Source organism: Sturnira hondurensis, unplaced genomic scaffold (genome assembly GCF_014824575.4).
Source record: "Sturnira hondurensis isolate 20B ecotype Veracruz unplaced genomic scaffold, ASM1482457v3 Scaffold0021795, whole genome shotgun sequence".
Lineage (NCBI taxonomy): Eukaryota > Metazoa > Chordata > Mammalia > Chiroptera > Phyllostomidae > Sturnira > Sturnira hondurensis.
Window position 1 is genome coordinate 5,852,737 of NW_028094426.1, and position 19,052 is coordinate 5,871,788.

Here is a 19,052-nt window from a genome sequence, read left to right on the forward strand (position 1 = left end):
AATTAGATGATAAAGATAGAGCACCCCTAGCAAAGTGGGGGTGTGGTCTAAGGACAAGTCCCAGAACAACTGTATGCTGGGAGTGTGCTCCCTTTAGCCAGTCTTCCTTATCAGTCTTTCTCACTGATGAAGTCATATTCCAGTGGCTATAACGGGGTGCCTTGAAGCAAAGGAGAGGATGAAGAAGCCAGCCTATTGCTTTGTGTGAATGACACAATAGGAGAAGGGTGAGGGTACCAGTGGATCTGGTCTAATGGCCAATGTGAACTCTTGTTCTAGCATCTGTTAATGTCAACAACTCTTTGCAAACTGCCTCCCTGAGGCACTGTCCCCGGGGGCTGAAGCCAGCCTTCAAGGGTGCATGTGTGGGTGTGTGTGAATGTCTGCCGACACCCCTTCTGTGAAAGGGAATAGAGTGGCGAGAAGCAGGAACATAAGAACTCCAACTTCCTCTAAAGTAAAGTAGTTCCAGAAATGCCTATTGCCTTTGGTTTAAAGGGTAAACAAAGACACTGAAATAGCCTCGGGAGTCTTCTGGAGCCAGTCCTGTTTCTGGAGCCACCTGTTTCTGCAGCGTTGCTGCCCTGTGCAACTTCTCATAGCTGTGAAGAACTTTCTGAAGAGCAGATGCTTTAAAACACAGAGGATTTAGCCTAAGTCAGTAGTTTTCAAAGGGTATTTCTCAGACCATCAGTAGCAGCGTCACTTGTAAACTTTTAAGAAATGCAAATTCTTGCCTCGATGCCCAGAACCATTGAATTCAAGTACCTGGGAATGGGACCCAGATGTCAATGCTTAACAAGTGGCTCACACTTGTAAACATGCCACTGAAGCTTATAAAACACACTTGCTAAATCTGAATGTTTCATATTTAGATCCCTTTAAATTGTGCTAAAATGTACAGGCATAATAACTTTCCTTCTGCTGTGGGCCATGGGCAAGATCAAGCCTCACCAGCTTTTCCAAATGCTTCTTTTCTGATGTAGGTGACAGACCATGCAGAAGGTAAACATGTCATTGCCCAATTCCACGAATGGCAGGCTGGAACTGGACTAATCCTTTCTCGAGCCCGGAAACTTCCTATTGCTACAATATTTACCACTCATGCCACACTGCTTGGGCGGTATCTCTGCGCAGCAAACATTGATTTTTACAACCATCTTGATAAGGTAAATAGTCCTACCACCTTCTCCCTCCCCACTGTTTTCCCTGATCATCGAAGCTGAAGGATGGGAAGTATTGATCTTGACATTTCATCTGCCAGCCACATGGCAGGAATGCCCTTTTAACTAATCAGTATTCATGACAAAGCCACCCCCAGGGTGATAGGGCGCGCATAGAGTTTAACTTTGTTCGGAATGCAGTGGAGTGGAGCAGTGAGAGACTGTGTGTGTCTACTTTGGGACAATAGATCCAAGATCCAAAGTGGCACGTTGGGGGACAGAGGGCAGAGAGAAAGCTCTGTGACACAAGGTGGGGCTCCTGTCTACCCCAGAGCACGGGAATTGCTATGAGGATCCTGAATCCACACATGGCTCTTGCAGGATGGCAAGCAGAGAACTGTGATCCTAGACCTACAGCTTGAGCCATGAGCCTTACTTCCTCTATTCCAGTGAATGAATGGTCAGGTGTCTCTTGTAACCCTGCCATGCGTAAGTGGAGTTTTTGTTGGGGTCGAATAAGACAGAAGTTATTCAAAAGAAGGATGTGTGTCCTTGACCATCGAACAATTATGTTTGCTTATTGAGAAGACTGCCTGACTCTATGACCCAAAATCATTCAGCTTTGACTTCTTCCTTCTATTTTTCATTGCTTAAATCAGATTAAAGTATGGCTTTTATATCATACATCAATAATATCAACAAAGCATGGGCAAAAAGTCAGACGTTTTGCAGATTTGGTATCTACCCTGCCAATCAAATCAATCTACCATTTTAGGTTTCTGTTTTATTATCGGGAACATTTAGGAAGTTGGAGAGTTGATTTCTAAAGACTTCCCAGTTTAAAAAACTGCTAGGACTCCGTGAAACAGAATGTGTGGTTTGCAAGTGTGTAACACACATTATACTTAGACAGCAGTTGTAAAAGTTATCCCACTGCCTCAAAGACACTTTGACACTGAATGCAGGAATGATTTTTCTGACTCACTAACATTTGCAAGGCAATGAAGGGTCCTGATAAAAGTTGACCTATGAAAAGGTCAGCTTCCATAGAGGTGCACTGTAAACACAAGATGTACATTTAAAATAATGGCAATTTCCCAATGCCATATGATATGGCAGTAAACTAATAAGGGCAAACCAGTGATCTGCGATAAGCTCAAAAATCACGTTTCCTGGAGAAGAGCAGACTTTGATTTTTGTGAAATAAAAAAATATTAGAGGCAATATCAAATATTTTACGGCAGAATACTTAGAGCATTATATAGTAATTAATAAAAACAATGCATAATATACATCAGCTATTATTTGCTTTTTATAAATAAATGCATGGTAGTATGTAGTTATTATATATTACAACTTTATCCTCTTGATAAAGGTCAGCTTTTGCATCATACAGTCATCAAATAGGATTATATATTTCCCCAGCTTAAAGCCACTCACTGGCTGAAATATATAAACATAGTCAGACCCCAGCCCATTGTTCTAATATCCTGCCCAGCAGAGTGACTTGTAAATACCAAGTAGTCAGGAACTAGATTTTGAGTTAAACTCATAAACATTTTTTCCAGAAAAAATACCTATAATTATTTTCCATAGTGGAACCTCTCCCCAGACTCACAATGGGTTTAAGATTTGGGTAATACATAAAAACATCAAATTAAACACATAAAAATTTTTTAAAAGTCCAATCTAAGAAATGAGTCATCATTTAGTCTTTGATATAACACCCAAGATGTGTCTCAGTAAGTTCTGGCTCAGGCAAATAAACATGGAGTAGGGGATGGAGAAATGAGAATAAAAATAAAAGTATTAACTTCTATAAAAGCAGAAAGGTAGAAGTATTTTACTCAAAGAATAATTGCTAACTAAAAGCATTTTTGTTGTTAACCAATTCACAAGGACCTTGAAGTTGGTTTCAGTTTTTAGTTAAATTTATTGGCTAAAATAGGATTTCAACCATTTTTAGCTACCATGTGATTTTCTGAAATTCTCCAAGATGTTTCCAAATTTTTTCTTGTTAGATAACTAATGCTTATTTTAAAAGTTTTGTTAGATTTTTGGCCTCTCTTTTCTTAATAACAACAGAATTTCCCTGATGGAAATGTGAGGATGGTGCTGTTCGGGATTAGAAGACTGTGCAGGCAGCCACAGACAACTGTCTGGCGGATTTTAACTCTTTCCTCTGACCAGGTTTTGAATGAGTCTGCGTCAACTACAGAGTTACCCTCTGATGTTGCTGGACTGTTTTTTAGTGGCTAATATACACTTTACTTCATTCTTTTTTCTTTTATGCATCACCCAGAATTCAACAAAAAGGCTGTGAGACACAAAAACACTGGGCAGCTCAGCTGTGGAAAGAACCAGGCCCAGATGTATTTTAGATGTTGGAACTGTCAGACAGAGATTTAACGTACTGTTGTGAGTGGGAGGAAAAGTAGATGACACGTGTAAACAGGCAGGGTTGCTGTGAAGCCACTGGTGTCGCTAGGCATAACACAGGCCTAAGAGGTAAGGGACCCCATGAGACCAGGGACAACAGAATCATGCACAAGTGACTGTCTTCACCAAGATCTGCATCTTTGTGTACTTGGTTTACTCACTTAGAAAACCTATTTTCCCACCTCTACATGTCTAAATATTAAATGCTATCCCACATCTGAAATCACATTATTTTCAATAGTAGCAACAAATAATAACAATAGCTAAAGTCTCAGAGCACTTTTGATGTGCCAAGCACTTTTGTAAGTATTTGACAAGTGTTACCTCATTTTCTTTTTGCAAAACGCTCAATGAGGTAAGAAAGATTTCACACTTCAATCCAGAATTATTTCTTTTAAACATAGGCTGTGCCTTCATCACCACACAAGCCCATTCAGTCTTTCCTTTGTACACAGGACAAAGGCTAAATTCCTAGCCTTGTCGTCAGGGAGTTCTGGGATCTGGCTATTATATCTATTATATCTATCTATTATATCTATTATATCTATTATAATAGATATATATTATAATAGATATAATATATCTATTATAATATATTATATCTATTATATCTATTATATCTATTATATCTATCTATCTATTATATCCTACCAGGATACTGACTTACCACATCTCTTACATTCTACACCCAAAGCCATCCTCACACCAGACATGGTATTTTCTGCACGTGCCATAAGATTTTATATATAATATTGGGTTGACCAAAAAGTCAGTTTTTTTCCCACAAAATAAAAGACACGTTTTTTCAATTTCACCAAGAACTTTATTAATTTGGATATTTTGAGGACTTTGGCTATCTCCAACATCTACAATCTATAATCAATTGGTATAACATTGATTGTTCTCAGTTAATGTCTCTATTCGATTGCTAACAACTTCAGCCAACCATGGAGCATCATCCAGTGAGAAATCTCCAGCACGAAACTTTGCAAACTGCTTTTGACATGTTCGATCAGTCACAGGACCTTCTCTATACATTGCACAAATCATTTTTGTATTTCAGTTCTATTTTTACCTTTCTTGAAAGAATAAAGCATAATATGCTGCAAATGTTGCTTATTTTCTTCCATCTTCAATATTAAAATGGCTACACAAAAATTCACAAATTTTGATAATTTTTAAATGCATGCTGATACAACAGCCATCACAATACACTCTAACAAAATTGTTTTGAATGAAGTTAAAGACAACTAAAAGCTACTAGAGACATCTTACAGGAAAAAAAAATAAATAAATGAACTTTTTAGCCAACCCAATACTTATTCTTTAGGGCAACTGATTTTTCAGCCTCAAATAACCTTTCCTCAAATCAAACTTTCATGTCCAAGTCCAAATACCATTTTAGTCATCTAATTAACTCAGAGATATAAAGATGGTTCTCTTACATAGTATGAGATCATTTTCCTGTCCTGTTCCAATTTTATACCTTATTTGGGCACTTCTTCATTTCTGCCTAATGTTTACCCACTTTCTTACTAATTTATAAGCTCTTTGGAGGTAAGAGAAACATTTAATTAATAAATAATGGTTGAATGAGAGAGTTGGTTGAATAAATAAGACCAACCATATAAAGCTTTGAAGAAAAACTTGCACTGATGTAGGCATACCTCATAGAAACCTCATTCAAACATTATCAGAGAGATAGTTACAAACATTACAGTCAGTCAAGAAAGAATATTCTAAGAGTTTCCTTGTTCTAATCTTTAGAAACATCTGATAAATTTTTTTAAAGTATTTTGCCCTGTGTGATGTAGTAATTTTGGGGACTGACTTGCTGATCCAGTGAGAGTCTAAATGGTATAAAAGCAGGTGATCAGCCTTAGGCAGACTGATTTGGATCAGTTTCGGGCTCTGCTAAGATGCGTGCTAGGAATGCGACCTTGAGAAAGTTCTTTAACTTTCCTGCCTAGAAGAGTGACTGATACATAGTGTTGAAAAGCCTCTCACACGAAAAGCTTGTGGCTGACACCATGCCAGCGACTATACAGCTCTTCCCCTTGGACACAGCTGCTTTCATCCGCAGCTGAGACAGTACATGCGGTAACTAAGCCACATGGCAAAAGCCCACACCTCTTGCCAAATATTTAGGTGTGGGGGTTTAGCTTATGGTATGTTTTTTTAAGTTAAGGCACCCAGAATAATGAGTGATTGAACAATCTAACACACTCTCTAATTAAAGTAACTGTACACTCTTGAAATTATACATTGGTAGGATTTGTATAACCTTGGAAAAGCATTTGTTTTCTCTGTCCGGTTCCCTTTCAGGAATTAAGGATAATAATAATTATCTTTATTTTTGCTATCAAGCTTAATTCAGCTTTATTTCATTGTTTATGGGCAAAAATATGATAAAGAACCTTAAGGAAATAAATTAGGTCAATATTTATAAAATGTGGGATAAGTAAAACTAAAATGCCAAACAAAATCGAGATTTCTATGTGATTATAACAGTGGAAATACATTTACTCAGAGGGTTAAACAGCATTTGTAAAGCAAAAATGAAGTAAACAGCACCTTTTAATGCGCAAGTAGCTATGTACTTAGTAATGGGTTTAATAACCATTATTATCACTACTTTTTTGTGGCCATTAAATTTTACATGGCCTTGTGGAAGGGAACAATAGGAGAAATATGTGATTTCGTTTTGCTTGAGTGGAAGGATCCGTGTAAGCAAATGTATCTGTGCCTGTTTTGTGTTTTGCTTTGAACAGTTTAACATAGACAAAGAGGCCGGGGAGAGGCAGATCTACCACCGGTACTGCATGGAGCGGGCCGCGGTCCACTGCGCCCACGTGTTCGCCACGGTGTCCGAAATAACAGGGATAGAGGCGGAACACATGCTGAAGAGGAAGCCTGGTAATTGTTAGCCCTGAGAGTGTCACTGGTCTTTGAGTTAAACGATATGAGTGTCCAAATGTTGCTTAAAACAAAGAAAAAAGCATAACACAGTTGAAGGGGGAAAAGGTTTTGCCTCTGAAAATGCAGAGAAGAGCACCTACTCCATTGGTTGTTACAGGGATTAAATGAGTTACATTATGGAGTGTTTAGAGCAGTGCCTGTTGCACAGTAAGCAATACAATGATAATAATCGTTATTATTGCTTTTAATGCTACTATGTCATTTTATACCAAGGTTATTTCAGTCAGGTACTCCTGACTTCTTACCTCAACAATTTGTTGTGAAAATGTATAAATTTTGAAGTCTATGATAGTCATAAACTAGAAATGGTAATAAAAGTCTAACTTTCTACATTTAAATGTACTGTTTTTCTACCATGGTACCTTCTCTCAGAAGAGCATTTTCATGAAGTTCTCATCTTTGCTTTCCCAGATGTAATTACTCCAAATGGCTTGAATGTTAAGAAATTTTCGGCAGTACATGAGTTTCAAAATCTACATGCAATGTACAAGGCTAGGATACAAGATTTTGTTCGAGGTCATTTTTATGGGTATGTTGATTGTGGGGGGGTGTAGGGAGTGGATGGAGGTGGAAGAGGGTATAAGGGCAATACATGGTCATGGATAAAATAGAATTAATAAAAAAGCATATTCATAAAAAAGCCAATCAGCGTGTGACTTTAGTGATCTCTAGTAAAGAGAAAACAATATTGTTTATCGTACCTTTCCCAGTCCCCGTTGCACTGTAACAGAATTCATGCGTACATTTTGTTGCTTGTGCTTTATTTATTTTAAACTGTTTAATTTTGTTTTAGTCATCTGGACTTCGATCTTGAAAAGACTTTGTTCCTTTTCATTGCTGGGAGGTACGAGTTTTCAAACAAAGGAGCTGACATCTTCCTAGAGTCCTTATCCAGGCTAAATTTCCTGCTGAGGGTAAGAAAGCTCTGAGATGCTACGTGGTGCTTCTGTAGGCTTTCTTCTGTGGGCAGTAAAGAACTTTTGGCCTCCTTAAATAGCTTTCATGAGAATATATGATTTTGAAGATTTAAAGTGACAGCTGTATAAAAATGGCTTTGATCTTTTAATTTACATATTGGGTTTGCTACATTGTTCACTTGTGTATTTGTCTATGTCCTTAGTTACATTTTTAGGAGAACCACAAGCCTATCCCATCGTATGTGCTATATTTTATTATTATTATTTTATTTTTTTAAAGATTTTATTTATTTATCTTTAGAGGGAAAGGAAAGGAGAGGGAAATATCAATGTATGGCTGCCTCTCATGAGTCCCCTGCTGGGAACTGGCCTGCAACCCAGTCATGTGCCCTGACTGGGAATCGAACTGCGATCCAGTGGTTCACAGGCCCAGGCTCAATCCACTGAGCTATACCAGCCAGGGCTATATGTGCTATATTTTAATACAACATTATAATATTCTCCCCAAATGAATTTGTAACTGCTTGAAAAATAAATTTATTTTTTATATTAAAAAATAAATATAGAAAAATCAAGCAAATGGAGAACAAAATTTTACCTTTTCAATAACTGATAAGGACTAACCATGGAATCTGTGGCTTGGACATATGGCAACAACAGGCCTCCTGATGCTACACTTGGTGTTGACTTGGCCATGACATCACAGGCAGCTCTGGCCATCGCCATCCTGCCGCAAGGCAAGCAGACCCTTGGAGGAATACGCACCATGCGTGGTTCAACAGCCAAGCAGCTGTCCTCTGCAGAAGGGGACAGATACACACAGACTCTGTTCCTTACCCACCTCAACAGCCACACCTCCTCCCCTAGACTGAGAGTCTTGAACTATGAAAGCAGATGACCCACGACATAGAAACAGGAAGAAAGGGAAAGGAGGTCCCCACCCCAACCATGTAGAACAATTTTTTGCTCAGGAAGGCAGGACTTAAAATAGGTTCCCAACTAATTAAGAAAAAAATATTTTTTAAAACCTGTTCCAATAGAAACAGCTATAAAAATGGTACCATGTCAAGCTATTGATTAAAGTTATTGGCTTACATTACAATCCTATCACATACAATGTAGAATAAATAACAGTAAAATGCTCACAGGGGACGAGTGTAAAATTTCAATCTTAATTTCAGTTGTCAGTACTCAGTTTAAACTTTCCTGAGCTTTGTAATACTCCCCAGCCAAATTTTTGTTTCCTAGGCATAGATTCATCCTTGCCTCAGAGCAGACATCATGGCAAGTGTGCCAAAAGATTTATAGAGCCCTGGCTGGTGTAGCTCAGTGGACTGAGCGCGGGCCTGTGAACCAGACGATCGCGGTTCGATTCCCAGTCAGGGCACATGCCTGGGTTGCAGGCCTGTTCCCCGCAGGGGTCAGTTCCCAGCAGGGTATGCACCAGAAGCAACCATACATTGATGTTTCTCTTCCTCTCTCCTTCCCTTCCCCTCTAAAAAATAAATAAATAAAATAAAAAAAAAGATTTATAGAAACCACATTCAGAAGAAAGAGGTACACTAATAAAAACCAAGTCTACAAAATAAAACTGAAGACCAGAAAGACTATTCCAGAATAAGCTGGAATAATCTTACTTCAACATAGTGTTTCCTTTACAAGATACAAGTTTATTTTTCCTAGAATCTTATATAATTGAACTCATAAGGTGTTTACTCTTTTCCCCCGGGTTCCCTCGTGCAGAATATTCATTCTGAGATTCATCAAAGGTGCTTATACGTGTTCGTTATTTTTATATTGCTGAGAAGTATGATATTTTGAGAAGTATGAAGAAGCTATACCACTTTGTTTATTTATTCACCATTGTTTGTGGATATTTGGGTTGTTTCCAGTTTTGAGTTGTTGAAAAATTAAACTGTTACTTGGATTTTAATGCAAAAAAAGGTTTTCTAGGATGTATGCAGGCTTACCTGGGGGACCTTGCCCCACAGCCCATCACCTTGGCACAGATTCTGGAGCCCTTAAATAAACTGTAATTTAAATCTTATTTCAACACATTTCTTAGTATGTTTCTTATTATTCAACAAACTTTATAGATGGACTTCCAACTACATCAAATATGTATCATGTTTAGGGACATTATTAATCAATTTATCCATACATTTATTAAGTATTTACTTTGTTTTTAGATATGAAGAAACAGCCAATTAATATTATTCAACACATCAAAGATAGTTATATTCCTGGAGAAATGAAAAGATGTTATTCTCTTTCCATATGGTACATTTGCTCTTTAAGAGCACATCGGCTACTCCTGGAGTGAGTTTCCCATTCTATGGCTTCCATAGACTTTTCAATTGATTGTGAGGCACTGGAGGGCAGAGGCCACGGATTAGGTGGTAAAATGCCCCTCACTCAGGAGATAGTCATCTCCAGGAGACATGGGCATTCATTCAGCTGTTCATGGTTTAAGTGAGTTTGCACTTTCATGCCCATGGTTGCTTGGTATGCCATTTCCTTCCAAGAGATGCTAGTCCAGTAGTATTTGTGGGAAGAAGAAAAAAACCCATAGATTTTAGAGTAAAAAAATAACAGTAATCTGTCATGAGGGCTGAGACTCCTATATTGAACCTCCATGGCTCTCTTTTGACCTTCGTAAATCAAGTGGTATCTACTGTGAAGGGTTATTGCGAGGATTGGGTTAAATTATGCATTTAAAGCACACAGCACAGTTCCCACCACAACAAATTGGCTAAGCCTAGGCTTGCTTCTTCACCTTAGGGCTAAAAAAATAAAATGCAATATCAAGAGAATCAAGATATGTGACAGAACACACATTGGAATAAAGAACAAACTGATAACCAGAGGGAAGGGGGAGAGGGATAACGGGGGAAAGATGGGAAGGGTCGACAAGGAACATGTATAAAGGACACATGGACAAAGCCAAAGGAGGGCAGGACCGAGGGTGGGAGGTGCGGATGGCTGGGGCGAAGGGGAGTGGTGGTGGGGAAATGGAGACAACTGTACAGGAACAACAATAAAACAAAGTTGAAAAAATAACTAAAAATAGAGAGGTTGTTTCTGTTTAGAAGTCTGTTGCTCTAAATACTGAAGGTCACCATAAGAACATCTGAATATAAATCATGTATGCAAAACAACACTTCTCAAGGTAATGTGTAATGAACTGACCCTAAGTAAACAACCTATGCAAATCAGAAAAATAATAAATAAAAATAAGAAGACATGTCCCAGAAAAAATGTAAATAATCTTTTGTACAAATCAATGTGTATAAGCTAAGAAAAAAAATAGAATAAACCAAAACTAAATTTTCATTAAGTTTACAATCTGAAATTTTAAAGACTGAATTTTGACCCTTATATTAGCTTGGATAAATGTGAGCTAATATTACACAAAAGATTGTGGTATCAATGTTAATTGCTTATATTTTAGACAGTTGATGCTATAAAATATTTTGTTTGAATTTTCAAATTGTTAATCAATAAATATCTATTGAAAGCCCACTTTAAATTAAAATTTCTGAAAAAAACCTCAGGAATGTGGGTACAATTTCTCTGTGAAATTGTGAAAGTATGAATCATGTGATTGAATCATACTTTCACAGAGAAAGTATGATTCTCTGTGAATCATGAAAAGTATTCTTTTTTTCTGAAGATATTTTTAAACAGTTTTTTTCAAAGTTTAAAGTCCATCTGTCAAATGTTTTATTTTACCTTTGGTCATTGACTCTTTTGTGTTTTCTGATCCCTCGTTAGATGCATAAAAGCGACGTCACAGTGGTGGTGTTTTTCATTATGCCTGCCAAGACAAATAATTTCAATGTGGAAACCCTGAAAGGCCAGGCAGTGCGAAAACAGCTATGGTAATTTCACCTCTTATTCTCCAGCAGTAAACATAAAGGGTTATTTTTAGGGCATGATTTCTGCTGTATATCCCTGAGCTATTTTTTCCTTAAGATTTGTATAGCATAAATGCTCTTTGGTTCTCTTCTCATTGGGCTACTATGTTAGGTCATGCAATGCCTATACATATGTGTTACTATAATGACTTTGGGAAGAACTACCATACAAGGATAAAGCCTCCATAGAAATCTTTCAGGATGGGTTGAGTTTTTTAGAAAAAAATATTGTAGCAATACAAAAACATATAACAAAATAAAGAGATTAGTATGATGACCTCTCACATGCTCATAGCCCATATTCAGGAATTATCAACATATCCCAACCCTGTTACATCTATACCCATATCCATGCTCCCTCCTAGCCCTTCACCTCTTTCTGAATATTATCAAGAAAAAATGTTAAGCTCTGTGGGCTGGTCAGGGTGTTCTGCTGCCTCAGCTGTGGAGGTTTTAACTCAAACTAAATTGGTAAATAAGAAAATAATAAAAGAAGCTATATCAAAGAGACCTGCAACTTCAAAAATGCACTAACAAAACAACATTTTCATGACAGATAATGATTTTAAATTGCAACACTGTTTAAATTATAAACGCGTTTTTCCCCCCATACAGGGACATTGCACATTCTGTGAAGGAAAAGTTTGGAAAGAAACTCTATGATGCCTTATTAAGGTAGGTCTTCGAACATTTAACAAACCAGATATTTGGGGTGTCACTATTCAAACTTAACAATTTCAATGCTACAATGTATTTTTTTGTTCCAAATATAAAGAAATTAATAACCTTTGAAGATATGCTGCCTCATGTCAGTAGGTTTTCTTTTATCCTTCATCTAATATGCATATATGCAGATGGGTTCTAATTCAATGAGAATCTTGTTCAATGTTAATATACCAACCTGAAGTTGAGGAAGAGTTCTTGAGATTCTAAATCAAAATATAGAGTGACTCAATATGTTAAATATAGCCCTGGCTGGTGTAGCTCAGTGGATTGAGCGTGGGCCTGTGAAGCAAAGAATCGCCGGTTTGATTCCCAGTCAGTTACATGCCTAGGTTGCAGGCCAGTTCCCAGTGGGGGACTCACGAGAGGCAACCATACATTGATATTTCTCTCCTTCTCTCCTTCCCTTCCCCTCTCTCTGAAAATAAATAAATAAAGTATTTTTTAAAAATATGTTAAATATATTGACTTATATATTAAATTAGCATGTATTAATTAATTAATATATTAATTGACAAACAAAATATAAATAAATAATAAATGAAACATATGCCTTTATAGATACAATAAAGTCTAAATAATAAAATCAAATTGAAATGTATTATAATATAATAATATTAAAATATATGAATTTTGCTATATAAAGAGAAAGCTGTTTTGTCTTCTGACCCATGGTGGAAGGTGAGCATCATATCTTTTCATCGATAAGAGTATCAACTTGTCAATGGACAAGTTATGGCCATTTTAGAACGTAATACTCAGAACTAGCCAAAACATGACAAAAGTGTCCCCCTGGTGGTCAACATGAATGCTTTAAAAGTTAATTTTGATTTTTTTATGCCATCAAATGTGGTTTGTTTTTTTTTTTTATCAAACTTATTCACACTTTAGGGATTTGCCTGTGAGATTCATCAGGAAACTACGTTTACTTTTATTTTTGGTGCTTAGAACAGTGTCTGACATGTACAAAGTGCTGGATTACTGTCAGTTTTTTTATTTCTGTTATTAACATTGTTTTCCCTACAGAGGAGAAATTCCTGATATGAACGATATTTTTGATCGAGATGATCTGACAATCATGAAAAGAGCCATCTTTTCAACTCAGGTAGTAAAAAAAGTGCCTACCAACTACCCGTAGTTGTTAAATCAATTTAGATCAATATTTTAATGCATTGGAATGGGCTAATTTGAGAAATTTTGAAACTCAGGAATTAGAAAGTCATTCTTGTGTATTGATCTAAATGACAACTTTGTATTCAGGGTTTTCAGGATTCTTTTTAAAAGTCTCACAGACCTTGCCTTTGTATACAGTTTAAAAAATTCACTTGGTACTTACTTTGCAGGGGGGATACCAGGGCCCCAAAGGTGGTTTTCCAGGGGCAAGACTCACCCATTGCACTGTGGGTGCGCTGACCCCTGTGATTTCCCCAAATGTGGAAAACTCGACTGTATGATTTGTGGGAGTGGGAGACTGAGTTTGCCTTCTCGCCTGGCACAAACACAAAAAAATTCATTTGGACACATTATATCCAATTGAAAAGCTGTGTACATTGCAATGACAACAAAAACTTAAATTTTTCAAAAAACATAAAATTTTGAGTTACAATAGAGAAAAGGTGAATTTATCCCAGGCAAGTGTAATTATTGCAAAATATTGTATCGTGTTGTATTGCAAGTGTTGCATTAGGCATATACCAAAATTTTGTCATTAGTGAAGGTTCAGGCACCAAAGGACACCCCACTGGAAAGATCTAAAAGAGTAGCTCATCTTGGATCAAGATTTCAGGACACTTTTATTCCAAATAAGTCCCAGAAGCAGGCCAGACATCTTTGCCTTGCATATGGATTTTCGTATCTGAGGGAATTATCCTTCAACCCGTCATCCTCCTCCAAAACACACAAAATTTAGCCATCATCATTAGTGTCATCTCAAAAGACTGAAGGCGAAATGGTTGGATGATCCATCTCTGATGACCTATTGTTGAAATTAGTCACACATTAATTCTTTCCACAACTGACATTTCCCTCCGTTGCTTCAGCGACAGTCTTTGCCCCCAGTGACCACTCACAACATGATGGACGACTCCACGGACCCCATCCTCAGCACCATCAGACGGATTGGGCTCTTCAACAACCGCGCCGACAGGGTCAAGGTAGAATCAGCTGTTTACATGGGCCCCTTCGCAATGATACAGAATAAATTTACTAATGATTTATTAAATCCTCACTTATTTGTTTTAACATCTATCAAAATATTTTAAATATTTCTAAAGAAAATTAATTTTGTCTCCTGTCTTGGGTAATTTAAGCATGATGACTATTTTTGTATCATTCTTAAGAACTGAAGAATACTTACGGCTTTGAGTCATAATTCTACATTTACTCTCACTGTACAATGTGTCAGTAAGCATGATTACTAATTTTTAATAACTGAAATTTTTTTCTAAGAATAATTTCATTAACAAATCCCTGAGTTAACACGAATCATCTTTTGTTTCTTTCTAATTAAGTTCAACTTAAAGGGAAAATATGAGAAACTTCCAGTGTTAAAGAATGTGGCTAGTGAGGTTTTTATGTAATTTTCTATAGTCTAATCCAAATTGACTCTTGATTTCTACAATAACTAGGCACTGTGTTAGTTGTATACATAAGACCTGGTTTCTGCCACTCTCTGATGTTTACTGAGGGCCCATTACACCAGGGATTTGCTAGGTGTGGCTGGCAATGGTGAACATGTCAGCATAATAGCTTAATCCTACTCAATTTTGTTCACCAGTACTCATGATCAAGGTGTCACAAGCCTTCACCAATCTTTTCAAAGATCTCCTTTTTCCCCTCTTTCTTTCATCATTCGCAGATGACCTAATTGAGAATTCAAGGAGTACAAACTCTTTCAGTGTCTCTCCAGACTGGCCTCAAACCTAGATTTTTCACCTATTCTTGCTTCTTTTCCTGGAGGACCTAAGGGTCTGTATAGGATCCCATTCCCTCCCACATTTTTTTGAAACTTGCCATTTACCCTCTCTTACTGTGTAGGCAATAAGAGATAACTCTTTTCCCTGCTGTCTACATATATTCTTTGAATTTCTCCATATTGGAAAGCAAACAACTTTTCCTTAACCCTGCCTCCTTTTGATGTTCTTGAATGTTTCTGTCTTTCCCACTCTGCAAAATTTCTTGAAAAATAGTCTACTCTTAAATTCATTTTTTATCTTGTTCTCAGTCCTAAATATAGGCATGAGTAAATGTAGTGAAAGGAGAAAAAATAAGGACTTACTGCAACAGTACAGGTGAGAGATGATTAAGGCACCTTAGAGAAGCATGTCAGATGTATTGGAGAGGACAAAACAGGGGAAGAGACAGTTGCACGGAGGAAAAAAATCACGCTTAGTGACCAATGGACATTAGCAGTGAGAACCAGAAAGAAGGCAAGCATAATGCCCTCTTAGCTTTAATATCTAACCAATACTTTCTAAAAACTAAGGAAAGGCTTAACAGAAATTGGTTTGAGGGTCATGTCATGAATTGAGTTCAGTTTCTTTAAAGATTTTGTATATTTTCTAGAGATGATGAAGGGAGGGAGGAAAAGAGGGAGAGAAACATTGATCAGCTGCATTTTGCACCCCCCAAGAAGGGACCTGGCCAGAAACTCTGCCCCTGAGCCAAAATCAAACCGGTGCCCTTTCAGCTTTCAGGCCAGCATTCACCCCACTGAGCCACACTGGCCAGGACATGTTCAGTTTTTGATAGAACAAGTCTGAGTTATGTGTGACATATTGAAGTTGGGATGTCGAATAGTCACTTAGAAAACATAGTCGTGAAGAGAGCTATCAGTGCATGAGCAGTAGTGAAGACTAGGGAATGACCACCCACCATGCTGGAAGACCAGGTTGAACGAATGCAGAGATGTGTTGATGCAAAGAAACCTCAGATCTGAACATATTAAACACTTCATATCCCTATGTCATTGCTAATGCTCTTCTCTCTTTCTGACATACCCTTATCTCAGTCATTCTAATGACTCCTTTGGGATCCAACCTAAAAGGCATCTCTTCCTTGCCCTTTTCCTTACTATACACTCATTGTTTAGTCTACTCCAGACTAAACAATCATTTCCTTATCTGCATTCCCCAGACACTTCCTATCTACTGCCATTAAAGGAACGGTCACATTGAATTATATACATAACTTTAAATGTGTCCATTTCTCCAGAGAGACTGTGAGTTCTTTGAGGCAGTGATCATGTCTCCTATTTTTTTCTGTTTTCATCCTGAGAAGCAGACACCAGGACAGGAGTAGATATGAAAATGCTGTTGGTGGAAATGCTGTGGAGGATAAAGAGGGGGAGGCCTGAGCAGGCAGGGAGGTGCAGTCAGCCCGTGCTCTGGAGGATAAAGAGGGGGAGGCCTGAGCAGGCAGGGAGGTGCAGTCAGCCTGTGCTGTGGAGGATAAAGAGGGGGAGGCCTGAGCAGGCAGGGAGGTGCAGTCAGCCTGTGAAGAGGGCAGGAAGGAAGGATGCGGTAAGGAGAGCCACAGACTTCAGCCCAGTTCTAAAACAGGCTCAGCTTTTCTTCTTTTTTTTTTTTTTTTTTTAGAAAGGGAGGTCAAAGGTAATTTTGAAAAATCCTAGAATTCATAATGATAAACAAATACATGAAAAATATGAACAGATAGCAGCATGATTTGGTGACTCAAAAAGGGGGAAAAGCAGTAGACCAAGACCACTCAACATGGCTTGTTGGTTAGTGGGAAAACACACACACAGGCATGCATGTGTGCACGAAAACAAACAAACAAGAAAAAATAGTTTCAACAGCTAACACAAATTCAGTATCATTTTACAATTTTTTTCTTAATGTAAAAGATGCCTCTTTGTGCGTTGTCATTTGCTGTTGACTTAATTTTAATATATGAGTGTTACTACATACAACATTTTGCTGTATTTAATAGCCCTTTCTTTATGTTTTACTTTCATGTGTATCTTTCACTGACCAAAAGTTTCAATTTGGCAAACAGATGGCTGCCTTACTCTATGAGAAGTTGGATGCAACAGCTTTAATAGGGATTTACATGAATTCCCATGAATCTCTACTAAATCCCAATGGCACTGATAGAGGTTCCCCAAACAAAGCTTACCCATTAAAGAATCGCCCACCTGGTAGACATGAGTTGGCTCTAGTACCCATCTCTGCCTGCCCTGTAGGCCAAGGTCAGTTGCTGTAGTGGTTCTGGAGTGGATGCAGCTGGGGCTGTCAGTCAAGATCCCAATGTCCAGGATGTCTTAGAGGAAATCTGAGCAGCAATTTCAGGACTGTCACATCTCCAAGGAAGGCAACATACCAGTCCTTAAAGACTGTACTTACGCTGTCTGGCTTTAAATCTCTGCCACTTATTCAATTATAAATCTAGTTAGTCTGCCTACCATGCCTCAGTCTTCTCATCTGTAAAATGATAATAAAAGAGGCCGACAGTCATAGAACTGCTGTGGGATTTAAAAAGTGATAGATGCTGCATTTGGTACATTATGGCACATGGTGCATGCGTGACAAAGGTTAGGTTTTAGTTGTCCTTAGCCCAGTAACAGCACAGGATGGATACTTACTACCTTTTAGAAGAGTGGTATGAACAGGGTTGGGTGAGAGTAGAAGAAGGAAGATTTGTGTTCCTGCAAGATTTGATAAAATGTTTTATAAGAGAGATGACATATTAGCTAGATCTAGATCAATGAGCAGTTCGTCGCGCAAATAACCAGAAGGAAGGCTCCCCAGGCAGAAGCAGATGAACGGGCACCTATACGCAGTAGCACGTGGCTTATGTAGAGCGAAGGGAGGAGGAAGTTGATCTCATACAAGCTATTTATGCAGTTAAACTCATAAACATTTTGAGATATTCATTTATGATTATAAAGTAAACAAACACATGCAAAATAAGTAGAAGAATGATCCCTTCCTAACAATATCTACCTAAAGCTTTAAGTCCTATTTGATTGCCTGTATATTTACAGAACTCTGTAGAGTAGTTCTGAACTTTCAGAGTGAATTGATGAGTTATTTGTAGAAATGGGAACCGTTCGATTCAGGAAATATTGCAGATTATTTTGACTTTGAATGTATCTTCTGTCAGCAGTGTGTTATAGTTGAGAAAAGCCTAGCCTGGGGATTGCAGTTCTCCACCCTGTGCTGACACCCTGTGTAAGGTCCCAGTAACTCACTTCCTGGGAGCTTGCTTACTTCCCTCCTCGGATAAACACAGTCAAACACGTGTTTGTTCCTTTGTTTTCCCCACTGATCCAGGGCTTGCTAAGGGCCAGGTGCTGTGCTAGGGGCTTTTGAACACAGGATCTCATCTAATCCTCCCTATAGCCTTGGGCTGACCTCTAATACCATTTCTTCCACCTTGGGCTTCTTCAGTTGGCTGTTTTAGGGCTCAGGGCAGCTGTCTTTTTATTTTAGTTGCTTGATTCATTCTGTTTGGCTGGGAATGAAACAAATGAACTATCGTGTTTTCATGTTCCAAAATGGGCTTTGGAGAGTACAAATTTTCCTAAGTGTGGAAATGCCAAATAGGCACAGTGCCTTTCAAATCCCCCTTTCTTGATATTTGCCAAAAGGGTATAATGGGCTGTTGATTTGATGTTGCCCAGACAGCCATACCTATGTCTCTTGTCTGTTTTCCTGGGGTGGTACTGTGCGCATAATAGGAATTCAGATTGTGCTTCCTAGAGGAAAATATCTTACCCATTTCTACTTTGCCAATGTGTGATTCTTGTGATTGAGAAAATCATTTTTATGGTACTGGTTGTGGACATTTATTATTTTATTTCTTCTTAAGTTTAACATATCTCCTATTTATGAACCCACTGAGGTATACAAAACTAATGCCTATAAAGTCTTAGTTTCCTTATTTCTAAAATC

At 37.9% G+C, this 19,052-nt stretch overlaps 1 protein-coding gene and 1 non-coding gene across 2 annotated transcripts in view; both read left to right on the forward strand.

Annotated features, from left to right (window-relative positions):
* Nucleotides 1-19,052, forward strand: part of GYS2 (glycogen synthase 2) — a 41,650-nt gene that overhangs the window by 11,834 nt on the left and 10,764 nt on the right. The window contains exons 4-11 of the mRNA XM_037033804.1: nt 987-1,169; nt 6,374-6,518; nt 6,993-7,110; nt 7,375-7,495; nt 11,273-11,379; nt 12,031-12,090; nt 13,165-13,243; nt 14,178-14,291. Of these exons, the coding sequence (XP_036889699.1) occupies nt 987-1,169; nt 6,374-6,518; nt 6,993-7,110; nt 7,375-7,495; nt 11,273-11,379; nt 12,031-12,090; nt 13,165-13,243; nt 14,178-14,291 (927 nt within the window). The remainder of the gene's footprint in view (nt 1-986; nt 1,170-6,373; nt 6,519-6,992; nt 7,111-7,374; nt 7,496-11,272; nt 11,380-12,030; nt 12,091-13,164; nt 13,244-14,177; nt 14,292-19,052) is intronic.
* Nucleotides 13,467-13,630, forward strand: LOC118978500 (U1 spliceosomal RNA). The gene has a single exon (XR_005064721.1). It is a non-coding gene; the product is annotated as a U1 spliceosomal RNA (small nuclear RNA).